At 40.1% G+C, this 13,640-nt stretch overlaps 1 protein-coding gene across 1 annotated transcript; it reads left to right on the top strand.

The window, feature by feature from the left end:
• Nucleotides 1-9,409: 9,409 nt before the first annotated feature.
• On the top strand, nt 9,410-11,039 carry LOC131361157 (GTP-binding protein Rhes-like). The gene has a single exon (XM_058402089.1). It carries the CDS (start codon nt 9,611-9,613, stop codon nt 10,235-10,237), a length of 627 nt encoding a protein of 208 aa, XP_058258072.1. The 5' UTR covers nt 9,410-9,610; the 3' UTR covers nt 10,238-11,039.
• The last annotated feature ends 2,601 nt before the right edge of the window (nt 11,040-13,640 follow it).

The following is a 13,640-nucleotide window of genomic DNA, read 5'->3' as shown; positions in this document are numbered from 1 at the left end:
GGTCATTTGTGTAACTGACCTACATCTGTAGAAAAAAAAAAAAGTAGAGCGAGGACAAGGCTTTTTTTTTCTTCAGGAGATAAAGAGTCACTTTGGTCTTGAAGTTGAAGTTGAAGTTGAAGTTGAAGCAAGGCGTGGCCGTCTTTGCTCGTTGGGGTCAGATAGAGTTGAATTAGCCAGGAGGCATGTTTGCTGCGTGACTTTAACACGTCTGAACAAAAACAAACCGAATTCATATGTGTGTAAGAGGTCTCTCTGTTCATCTGTTAACCTGTTACAATCCTGCTGCTTGGCCATTACCATGGAAATGTGTATGTGTGTGAAGAGAGAGGGAGAGAGAGAGAGAGAGAGATAGTGACAGACAGAGAGAGAGAGAGGGACAGAAGGACAGAAGGGGAGAGAGAGAGAGATAGGGACAGAAGGAGAGAGACAGAGAGAGAGAGACCTATTCTGCTGTATGGGAGTGAGGTCTGGGGGCCAATGGGATAAACACCCAGCTGAAATCATGCACACACAATTCTGTAAATCCATTCTACAAATCCACAGGAACACCACAAACACCGGCTGCTGAGCCGAACTAGGCTGAATCCCACTGCTGCTCAAAATTCAGAAAAGATCCTTCAAATATCATCTCCACCTAAAACACAGTGACCCTCAGAGCTATCACTACAAAGCCCTGCAGTGCCAAGAGCTGAGCAGAGAGAAGAATATCCTCACCCGGCTGGTCCTGACCCTCAGCTCACTAACACACACTAACACACTTCTACATCAGGAGCAGCTGCACACAAGAACAATCAGACCTCACCACATTATAACACAACAACAACACAACTACATCACACACTGGAACACACACACACACACACAAGCACAAAATAAAATGCAGTGCTATCTGGCCCTAAATCAACAGTACACTATAGCTGAATACCTGAGCACAGTGACTGACCACCAGCACAGAACCACACTGACCATGTACAGACTCAGCACACACACACTGGCCATGGAGACGGGCCGCTATAAGAAATCATGGCTCCCTACAGAGCAGAGAGTGTGCACACAGTGGAACAGCAACACAGTGGAGACAAAGCTGCACTTCCTAAGCGAATGTAAACAATTCCAACATTTACATCAAATATATTTTAAAAAATTCCAGTTAATCCATCCCCAGTTCTCCCTCCTGACCAACACTGACAAACTGCCCATCCTATTGGGGGAGAGGAAGGAGAGCTGCGTTCTAGCAGGACAGTACCGTAACTGCCTGCCACAAGCTGAGGGACAGTGAGTGACCCACCCAAACACACACCCAAACACAAACACACACACACACACACACAGCCCTGTTTGTCTTAAGATCTTATTAATTATATTTATTTATATTCTCTCTTAATTTTCCTATGTTTCTGTGTTCCTGGAAACTCGATGTAATGTGTTTGTTAATAAGAGATGTTCTTCTCTTTACATTAATGCTTTGGCAATACTGTACATGGTCATGCCAATAAAGCTTACTGACATTGAAATTTAAATTAAGAGAGAGAGAGAGAGAGCTGAAGGTGAAGAAAATCTGCGCTGAAATCAGTCATTCGTCTCCTGGCCTGAAAAGTTAGTGTTAGTCTCCAGATCAGTTCTACGTGGTCAGTTGTGATGAAGAGCATGAGGTTAGTGCAGGACTCACTGACCTCTGATCAGTGAACTGTGCATTTTTGCAACGGAAGAGGTCAGTAGTGCAGACCTGCTGAACGTGCTGAACATGCTACAATTAATCTAGGTTAATGTGAAATCTAGATAGTATTGTGATTCACACACACACACACGCACACACACACACACACACACACAGCCTTTTATATTCAGTCTGATGTTTGATTTTAGTCTTTAATCGTTGACATGAAACTAGTCTTTTATTGCTTCACACTTTGTTAGCTTTAGATAATTCCACCACAGCTTACAGTTAATCAGGCTTTAACGTTCTCTCATGTCCAGCCAGACAGGTAGATTTGCAAGATCTTGTTTTTATCAGCTGAAATTTCACCATCGAAAAAAAATATGCACAAAAGCCGTTTCACAGCAGAGATAAGAGCCGTGTGCTGAGTGTGTGTGTGTGTGTGTGTGTGTGTGTGTGCGTGTGCGTGTATGTGTGTGTGTGTGTGTGTGTGTGCGTGTGCGTGTATGTGTGTGTGTGTGTGTGTGCGTGTGTGCGTGTGTGTGTGCGCTTCATCTCAGGTGCAGTGAGGAGCAAGACGGAAAGAACCAGGAGGAGAAAATCCTCACGAATCCACAGCGTCCTTCATCTGCACCACAATGACACAATGAAGGGGCAATTACTATCAGAAACAGCCACAGAGCCTCTACGCTCCATACATACACACACACACACACGTTAACACACACACACAGCCTCAGGGTGAAGGACGTGCAATCATCTGGGGTTGTGTGATAATTTAGATCTCTTTCTTTCTGCTAGATTTACTGCAGTGAAGGAGGAGAAGAACGGAGCGTGACCTCCAACACAACCCCAATGAAAACCAGCAGATAAAAAAAATGTTTCAAATCAATCAATAAAAGAAGGAATTAATTTGAATAAGAAATTTTCACTATTTAGTTTTTTTTTTTAAATCTACTGTAGATTAGAAAAATAAAATAAAATAAAAAAAAATCACAAAAAATCTGTGTCCTTTATTAAGCCTGTATTCTTTTTTTTAATATTTTCATGTATTATATTTTTAGCATATAAATTGAAATGTAATGTTCATTACACTTAATAATAATAACATATTATTATTATTATTATTATTATTATTATTATTATTATTATTATTATTATTATTATTTTGTTATTATTATTAATAATATTATTTTATTTATATTTATTCATTTATTTATTTTACTTAATTTTCAAGCCATTTCTTTTCTTCCTGGTTTGTATTATCATTAATATTTATTATTATTATTATTATTATTATTATTATTATTATTATTATTATTATTATTATTGTATCTATCTCACTCTCTCTCTGTCACACACTCTCTGAGAAACCATGGTAACCAGATATATATATATCTCCATATATATGCTAGCACTGAACACCCTGATCAATAACTCAATCTCAAACAAAATAAATGGTTAAAGGTATAGAATAGAATAGGTGTGTGTGTGTGTGTGTGTGTGTGTGTGTGTGTGTGTGTGAGAGAGAGAGATAACACAGTCAATCACAGGTGCCCGAGGGAAATGAAACTGTATTTTGTCTCATTAAATAAAAACACTTTTATTCTCTCTCTCTCTCTCTCTCTCTCTCTCTCAAACACACACACACACATGCCTATTCTATTCTATACCTTTAACCATTTATTTTGTTTGAGATTGAGTTATTGATCAGGGTTTTCAGTGCTAACACTTCAACTCTGTTTCTGTTCACGTTCTGTAAAATCCCTCAAAATAAAACACAGAGAAAACAGACACACTGCATTCAGATCCAGATATTTCCTCATCACTAATCTCTCTCTCTCTCTCTCTCTCTCAGGCATGAAGATGAAGTGATGAAGTGTTTCGCAGACACCTTCCCCTCCACCCATTATTTCCACTGTGTTTCTTCAGAAGGAGACATGTTTGCTTTTCCACCTTTCGAACAAACATCCCGCGATTCAGATGGAATCCTTCATCCCGGGCGATCTCTTCTGATGAAACAAAATTAATCAGAAACATCAGCGTGCTTAACACAGAAGTAGTAAAGTAATTATCTACAGGACACACACGCGCACACACACAGTTTATTGCGTTTGCTTTAAAGGTAATCCTTCAAAGCAGGAAGAATTTGTCACATTTGCTCTGCAAAATAATTCCATCCACTGAAAATACAATCATTATTTTGTTGCTAATAAAGGAGACAGGAACTAGCAGCGGACGCTATCACTGCTTCACACCATGATGGAATATTGAATATTTGGTAGACGGGATAAACCTTGTTTGCTCTGTCCCGGATCCGTGGCTTGTGTATTTGTCCACTTCCAATTGATGTGTCTTATTTATAGCCACGAGCTAATCGTTAGCGGTTAAACATTACAAGCTAACTGTGTTCACGTCACATCGACTGTGGTTAATAAACTGTATGATGTAGCTGAGAGGAATCACACTGGTGATGTCAGAGTGTAAAAAAAGCCTCTAACAGTGTGTTCACAATGTTCTCTGCTGTTTATGTTGGTTTCAGCTGGATTCTTCTAGAATGTTCTGCAGCAGTTAGCCGGTTTTATCCAGTGTTTGTCATGTAGCCTAACCTTACCCTGATACAAAATGTACAGCCGGGCTAATGGTATGTTTACGCAACACACACACACACACACACACAAGAACAGGATGTTTTCCTTTAAAAAAATATCTGATGTGTGTGTCTGTGTGTGTGTGTGTGTGTGTGTGTGTGAGATAGAGGTGATCCCAGATGATCTTTTATCTGATCTGATAAAAAAAAATTTAAAAAATCCCATTTTAATCAGTAACCTGTTCACTCCCTCAGCTCGTCTTATCTCAGTGTTCAGTGAGACTCTACAGCCACTCGCTCAAGCTAACACTGTTTACTCACAATAATACAGAAAAATACGAACAAATACAGCATGCAAGATTAATGGATGGATGGATGGATGTCTGGATGTCTGGGTGGCTGGATGGATGGATAGATTAGTGAATAGAGGTATGGGTAGATGGATGTATGGATGAATGGATGGGTGTTTGAATGGAAGGATGGAATCAACAAACTCCTGTAGCTTGTAGAGTTTTGGCAAATAAAGATTTTGTAGTTCTGAAGGTTCACCATAGATTACAGCTTTGCCTTATCGCTGTCTGTCTGTCTCTCTCTCTCTCTCTCTCTCTCTCTCTCCTCTCTGTAGATTGATGCAGTGTGATTTATTTTGCTCCATCTCTCCCCCTGTTCTTCTTGTTCCTCTTGACTGATGGATGATGGCAGCTCATTCTAGTTCTCATTCACTGCATGCTTCCCAATTTAAAAGTTCACCTCGGGTCTCTCTATCTCTCTCTCTCTCTCTCTCTCTTTCTCTCTCAATTTCAGAAGTTATGACTTGGATGTCATTCACTCTGAGGGTCAGTTATCTTCATTATCCTGTCAGTCAATCTGAACAAGGGTATAGAGAAGGATTTGACTGAATAAGGACAGAAAGAAGAAGGACATGAAAGAAAGAGAGACATAGACAGAGAGATAAGAAAGAAAATCAGAGAAAGTAAATCAAAGGACAATAAGAATCAAACCGAAAGAGAAAAAAAAGACAGATCTAGAGAGAAATGCAGAAGACATGTCTGCCTTTTTTAAAGGTGTTTTTATGTAAAGAGAATCAAAAGAAAAGTTCAGCTTCATATCTTTAAAAAAAACTTCAGCATGGTGAAAAGTAAAACACTGAGAATTTCTCCAGGCGAAAGGTCAGCTGTGTAATAAAAGAGAGAAAGAGAGAGAGAGAGAGAGAGAGAGAGAGAGAGAGAGAGAGAGAGAGAGAGAGAGTTATTATTGGGTTGATCAGTGTATGTATGGATGGATTAATAATTGGATGGATGGATGGATGGATGGATGGATAGTTTGGTGAATGGATGGATGGATGGATAAATAGTTTGGTAAATGAATGGATGCATGGATGGATGAATGGATGGATGGACGGAAGCATGGACAGATGGATGGATGTGTAGATGAACTGATGGATGGATGAAGGAACTGATGAATTAATTATTGGGTTGATCAATGTATGTATGTATGGATGGATTAATAATTGGATGGATGGATAGATGGATGGATGGATGGATGGATAAATAGTTTGGTAGATGGATGGATGGATGGATGGATGGATGGATAGTTTGGTGAATGGATGGATAGATGAATAGATAAATAGTTTGGTAAATGGATGGATGGACGGATGGATAAATAAATAGTTTGGCAGATGGATGGATGGATGGATGAACTGAGTGGATGAATGAAATGATGGACATACAGTATGGATGAAAGTGTAAACGGATGGACAGATAAAGGAAGGTATCGTGCTGTGGATGTGATTTATCAGAAGCCGAGCTGCACAGTAAGTCATGTTCCTCCACGTCTCCTGTACTCAAACATCCTGCAGCTCCGGTAAACACGCTGCTCGCATCACGCTCCGTTTTCCCCGTCTTTTACGGGAAACGCCGCTGATTTGATTCGGTAAATAAAACACTTCAGATTGTTTGATTATGGACTAATCACGGTATCGAGGCCAGCAAAAACACTCCGTTTCCATATTAATGCCGTTCTCACTCACTCTCCAGGGTGTCATTTGTTGATAGCAACCACACACACACACACACACACACACAGGGATCACATGTCTGACCATTGCAGTGTGTTGATGATTTTTCCAGATTTTCATGTGGAGATATCAGAGCTGATAAAGCAGCTGGATTCTGATTGGTCAGAAAGTGATGATTATTTCTCTATTACAGCAGCTGGATGTTTTCCTTCAGGAGACGTTCATGGACGTGACAACAGGACATTATGGCAATAAATAAAATATTTAATAATAAATAAAAGAGTGATTTTTGGATGTTGGGTTCATTGGACGTGTTCCACATCTTCCAGAGTTTAAAGCGTGCGCCTAATGTGAGTAATTTACAGAGAGTAAATATTTACCTTCAGCTGAGAGAAGGGGGGAGGGGGAGAGCGTCTCTGAGTGAGATTTCCAGAGAGAGAGAGACAGAAAGAGAGAGAGACAGAAAGAGATACAAAGAGACAGAGAGAATCAGATAAGTCGTTCTCACGTAATCGTTTGGACTAAACCTGAAAATGTCTCTGTAATGATAATCGATAATCTGGTTCTGTTTCTCTCTGAGCCTCAAGAGTTTATTTATTTCTGACTGGACCAAGTCACAGGATGCTGAGCAACAAACGTGTCCTTCAACACGTGTTCAAAACGTGTCCTGTCACGTTTTATATTGTAAAATCCACTGTTTTCACACAGAGCTTTATTTTAAAGATATAAGATCACCGAGGTTCATTTAGATTTCATGCAAACAGCAAACACACACCAGCCTCTCTCTCTCTCTCTCTCTCTCTCTCTCTGTCTCTCTCTCTCTCTCTCTGTCTCTCTCTCTCTCTTTGTAGCTCTTTCTGTCTCTCTGTCTCTCTCTCTCTCTCTCTCTCTCTGTCACTCTCTCTCTCTTTGTAGCTCTTTCTGTCTCTCTGTATCTCTCTCTCTCTCTCTCTCTCTGTCTCTCTCTCTCTCTCTTTGTAGCTCTTTCTGTCTCTCTGTATCTCTCTCTCTCTCTCTCTCTCTCTCTCTTTGTAGCTCTTTCTGTCTCTCTGTATCTCTCTCTCTCTCTCTCTCTTTGTAGCTCTTTCTGTCTCTCTGTATCTCTCTCTGTCTCTCTCTCTCTCTTTGTAGCTCTTTCTGTCTGTCTGTATCTCTCTCTCTGTCTCTCTCTCTCTCTCTTTGTAGCTCTTTCTGTCTCTCTGTATCTCTCTCTCTCTCTCTCTCTTTGTAGCTCTTTCTGTCTCTCTGTATCTCTCTCTCTCTCTCTCTCTCTCTCTCTTTGTAGCTCTTTCTGTCTCTCTGTATCTCTCTCTCTGTCTCTCTCTCTCTCTCTCTTTGTAGCTCTTTCTGTCTCTCTGTATCTCTCTGTCTCTCTCTCTCTCTTTGTAGCTCTTTCTGTCTCTCTGTATCTCTCTCTCTGTCTCTCTCTCTCTCTCTCTGTATCTCTCTGTCTCTCTCTCTCTCTTTGTAGCTCTTTCTGTCTCTCTGTATCTCTCTCTGTCTCTCTCTCTCTCTTTGTAGCTCTTTCTGTCTCTCTGTATCTCTCTCTGTCTCTCTCTCTCTCTTTGTAGCTCTTTCTGTCTCTCTGTATCTCTCTCTGTCTCCCTCTCTCTCTTTGTAGCTCTTTCTGTCTCTCTGTATCTCTCTCTGTCTCCCTCTCTCTCTTTGTAGCTCTTTCTGTCTCTCTGTATCTCTCTCTCTCTCTCTCTCTCTCTCTCTTTGTAGCTCTTTCTGTCTCTCTGTATCTCTCTCTCTCTCTCTCTCTGGAAATCTCACTCAGAGACGCTCTCACGCAGAATAAAGCAGCTTCAGCTTTCAGAAGCAGGTTAAAGGATTGGAAGTGAACGTGTCCAGAAGCTCGATGAAGATTTCCTCGTCAGCTCATCGCTCCACTGCTCCTAAATGTCACCATCTTCACCCGAGAACATGACACTCTACATACCACAGCGTCACGTCTCCACACGTGAGGAGGAACACGGGGGAAAGGGGCAGGGTCTCAGGAGCAAGAACAGCAATGCTACGATTCTTCATTTAGCTTCATTAGCATTTTATTTTGAACTTACTTATTGTTGTACTTTTTATGTAAAGCACATAAATAAAAGACGGTGTCTAAATAAAGATCTTCCTTCATCTTCAGTAAGTTCTTCACCCTGAGATCTGGTCACTGTGTTTTCAGTTTATTTATGGTAATTTGTTCCAATTCCTTGGATGTGGTGCAGATCCAGAGTCTAGGGTTCTATCATGAGCTCGGGTTCGTGTCTCGTGTTCTCCTTGTGTCTGTGTGGGTTTCCTCCACATCTTCTGGTTTCCTCCATCCTCCTAAAAACATGGAGGCAGGTGGACTGATGACTCTAAAGTGCCCCCTAGGTATAAATGTTCATGAATATGTGCATGTTTCTGAGATGGGAATCAGCAGGATACTTACCAAGATAAAGCTCTTGAGATGAACGAATGTTTCATTCATTCATTCATTCATTCATTCATTCAGTCAGACGTTTATTCATTCATTCAATCATTCATTCAATCATTCATTCAGTCAGTTGTTCATTCATTCATTCAGTCAGTCAGTCGTTTATTCATTCAGTTGTTCGTTCATTCATTCAGTCGTTCTTTTAGTTGTTCATTCATTCATTCATTCATTTATTCATTCATTCAGTCATTCTTTCTTTCGTTCCTAAAGATTGTCGATATATACAAACAAAAATAAACAAAAAAGACAATTCCAGTTTGAACCAGTTTGTACTTAAAACTGAAAAGATTATTGATTTAATTTTTTTTTAAAAAAGTGAAATGTTGCTGTTTACATCAACCCAGAATCCTTTGCTGTCTCTGTCTCCTGAGATTTATTTATTTTAAAAAAATCATGTAATTATTTCTTAATGAAATCATCAACAACGAGCAAACCTCCGTTCCATTAAACTGTGGATTAGTGACTTTTCCTGCATTTCTCTCTGTGTGTCGTTGCTTTGCTTCAAAAGAAAAAAGGGTTAGAGAACACACACACACACACACACACACACAGTCCTCCTAGTACACAGTCTGTATGTGAATAAAACCTGATTGGCTCAGAGAGAGCAGAGGGCGGAGTCTCAGAGGGAGGAGGTGGATATAAAAGAGAGCACTCGCTATGCAACAGAGGTATCCGTGAGCTTTTACTACAAGCCATAAAAAACAAAAAATAAAGCGTGCAGAAGAGCTTGGAGATAAGCTGCTGTGCCGAACGCCAAGGATCTGAGAAAGCTGAAGGAGAAAAAGAGAGGAAAGAAAGAAAGAAAGCTGAAGGAGAAAAAGAGAGGAAAGAAAGAAAGAAAGCTGAAGCAGCAGCAGATCCTCCTCATACACCATGTCTCTGGAGGTGAAGGAGAAGACTCAGGTGCGTCTGGTATTCATGGGAGCAGCCGGCGTAGGCAAGACGTCTCTGATCCGGCGCTTCCTGGACGACTCATTCGAGACCAAACACAGACGCACGGTGGAGGAGCTTCACAGCAAAGAGTACGAGTTCTCGGGCGTCAAGGTGAAGGTGGAGATCCTGGACACGAGCGGCAGCTACGCCTTCCCGGCCATGCGCAAGCTTTCCATCCGCAACAGCGACGCCTTCGCGCTCGTCTACTCCATCGATGACGCCGAGTCTCTGGAGACGGTCAAGAATCTGCGTGACGAGATCCTGGAGGTCAAGGAGGACAAGCTGACGCCCATCTTGGTGGTCGGGAACAAGAGCGACCGAGACGAGTGCAGGCAGGTGAACTCCGAAGACGTCCTGGCTATGGTGGAGCTGGACTGGAACAACAACTACCTGGAGGCATCAGCCAAGGAGAATGAGCATGTCGTGGAGGTGTTCAGGGAACTCCTCCAGCAAACCAACCTGCCTAGACGGCTGAGCCCAGCACTGAGACGGCGCCGAGAGACATTTCCTAAAGACGCAGGATTCAGGCCTCCAATGAATAAAACCAACAGCTGCACGGTGTCCTAACATCACACATGTCCAGGACCTCGTTTTTCTCCAGGAGGAAACATCTGCAAGACATCTGCAACACCTCCATACCCCTCCCACTCGCTCTCTCTCTCTCTCTCTCTCTCTCTTACTCGTCTTGATCTTCTCAGCATCGTTCTTTCAGACAGGACAGAAAAACGACCCAGATTGTGAACAGGTGAAAACAGGAAAAAACACTGAGCAAAGACTACACTACCCAGAATTCCTCTCTGCCTCCTGACCACAGGTGAGAGAGGAAAACAAGAGAATAAATCTAGGTAAAGAACTGAACTTAAAGACTCTTAAATGTGTTTTGTGCTGCTCCAGAAAAGACGTGTGATCAATGTGTGAATAACGTTTTGTGTATTTTTATTTGTGTTGTTTGTCTCTTGCCATATTGATGCATAAAAATGCGGTTCTTCCTGCGCAGACAGAGGCTCCTACAAATCAACTGATAATCAGCGGTATAAAGACTTATTGACACATTGCAGCAAAAGTTTTGGCACCCCGGATAAACATATTCGACATATTATATATTAATATCACATATTTTATATACGTACAAATGATCTATGTTTTAAGACTGTTATCGTTATTATGTTTACGCGAGATAGAAGTATAAAAGTGTGTCAAAAAACAAACCCTGTGCTGTCCACCATTTGATGAAGTTGTTGTTTTTGCACTATTTTTTAAAGCATATGTAAAATGTTCGTGTCTGTATTTTTGTTTAGTTTTTTTTTACATGAACTGTACATGCAGGTATGAATGTGTTTTCAAGAAGAAATAAACTCCTGAAAGTGTTTTTATTTTATTTTTTTTACTTTAAAGCCTGGTACTCTTTCTGCTGTTTATTCAGTGTTTCAGGTTGTTCCGTGTGTTGTCCACTATAGTTTGTAGTGCACTATGTAGTGGATAGGGCGCAGATATTGGATGCTCGCTGCGTGTTAGGACATCGAAAAACTGATGTTTGTGATTATTTTTCATAGCTTATGATATGTTTCCTATATGTCTTTCATGAGGAAAATTACATTTTGAACAGTTTTTGAAAGGTTTAGTCTGATAAGAGTTCTAACTGATTTTCTTAGTCAATGATGCCCCCTTGTGGTAATATCACGTCAGTGCACATGAATATCTGTATGAAGGACACTGAAGCAGCGACACGTCTCTGCTGCAAAGCAAAGGTTTCTTTTTGTTTTATTTTTTAAATTTAGGATTTTTGTGAGATCATCTACACTATTACATTTTATATGGTCAGATTTTACTTTAATTTTATGTAAAGAGTCATTCTGTCTGTTGAATCTGGGAATCGGTTAAAAAGTTGAATCAGGGGAATTAGTTGAATCATGGGAATCATTTGAATCAAATGAAACAGTTGAATCAGGGAAGTCCGCTGAATCAGTTGAATTAGGGGAATCAGCTGATTGAGAAATCAGTTAAATCAGTTGAATCTGCGGAATCAGTTGAAGCAGGGGAATGAGTTGAATCAGAGGAGTCAATTGAATGAGAGGAGTCAACTGAATCAAGAGGAACAGTTGAATCAAGGGAATCGATTGAATCAAAGGAGTCAGCTGAATTAGGGGAATCAGCTGATTTAGAGAAATCAGTTAAAACAGTTGAATCACGGAATCAGCTGAAACAAGAGGAATCATTTCAATCATAGAAATCAGATGACTCAGTTGAATCAATAAAATCAGGGGAATCAGTTGAATAAAAGGAATCAGGTGAATCAGTTGAATGAGTTGAATCAGAGGAATAAGTTGAAGAAGCACCTAGATCCACTAGAGTTCTGAAACAATGTTTTATGGATAGATGAATCAAACGTTTAGGGGTTCCATTTACACATTATTAGTCTTTTTTCCTCTGTTGTGGATTAGTTTCCTATAACTGCACAACACCAAGAGTTTTATTCTTTACTCTAATGTGAAACTCTTGAGTCTTTCTTTTCCTATGTGACATTTATGATGAATAAGGTGCGAGGTCACTGGTTTCTCCTGTCTCACTTCACACTGCAGAAAAGATCTCAGTAAGTCAGTTATGATATTTTTATATTATTTCTAGATATTTTTCTAGATATCATTTCAAAAATCTCATAGCGAGAAATATTACAGAATTTTTCTTTTATTCAAGGTGGCTTCATGTGTAATGTAAAAAATTTTTTCTTATTACTCTTTTATCCTCATGGCAGAAGAGTGGGTTTATGGGAAGTGTGTGTCATTTGGTGTTACTTCGGTTTTATTAAATTACATCCAGCAATTTCCTGAACACTCTGGGATTTTTTTTAAACTTGAAAATGAAAAATATTCACATCAATATGAGCAAAGTCTAATTCAATCACATGGATCATGTTTGTTTTTTTTAAATGTATAGATCATGTAACACACACAGACATGCACACAGGTCAAGCTTGATTGCCTTAAATGGCATATACATGCTTCCTTGCATGTCTCACACACACACACAAAGCCGTCCTTGTCCGTGTGTTTCCCGTTTCCCATCTCAGCTCTGATAGCTGCGCATTGTTTCACACGAGGAAGTTGCCGCGTGTCGGTTGCTGTCTAGTTCCTCTTTGGATCATGCTAACACTCACACACTCACACACCTCATTCTGACTGCAGTACACACACACACACACACACAGTCGGTACCGAGCTGCTCCACCCTGCCTCCGTCTCAGGTAAGTGTCAGTCTGACGTGATTATCAGAGATTTCAGGATCTCTAACTCTGCTGATTTAACTTCGCTCGCTCTCACTGACATATTTACAGGAGGTTTTTTTGGGGATTATTAAAGAACACACACGTGAATTGTGTAAGAACCTGTAAGAAGAACGCAACACTGGGTCCTGAAGGTGAAGTTCTTCCTACCTAGAGTCTTCCAATAGCTGGATAACAGATGTGAAGAAATGTGTGAATGAATGAATGAATGAATGAATGATCTTATCCAGAGGAAGTATATGAGTAAATCATCTTCTGTAAGTGAATGAATGACTGAATAAATTCTTGATTAATCATGTGCAAGGGGATTAAAGTGAATGAATGAATGAATCTTTTGGAACAAGTGAATAAAGGTACGGTATGATACGATGAACAAATGAGCTTGATAGATACATGGATGAGTGACTGAATTTATATATAAATGATTCATTTTACATGCGCATGATACATAGATATATAAAGAATCAAACACGGAGGAATGTGTGAATGGATGGATGGATGGATAGTGGAATATTGTTTTAAAAAATAAAATAAAATGTGTGAATGAATGAATGAATGAATGAATGGATGGATGAATTCACATTTTATTTGTGTGTGTGTGACGTCATGTGAATGAAAGAATGAACAAACAAACAAGTGAAGTGCATCTTATGCAAATGAAGGAAAGAATAAATAATTTGGAATGAATGG

Source organism: Hemibagrus wyckioides, linkage group LG11, assembly GCF_019097595.1.
Source record: "Hemibagrus wyckioides isolate EC202008001 linkage group LG11, SWU_Hwy_1.0, whole genome shotgun sequence".
In the NCBI taxonomy this organism is placed as follows: Eukaryota; Metazoa; Chordata; class Actinopteri; order Siluriformes; family Bagridae; genus Hemibagrus; species Hemibagrus wyckioides.
The sequence above is the reverse complement of the archived record's forward strand: the minus strand, read 5'-3'. Positions and strand labels throughout refer to the sequence as shown.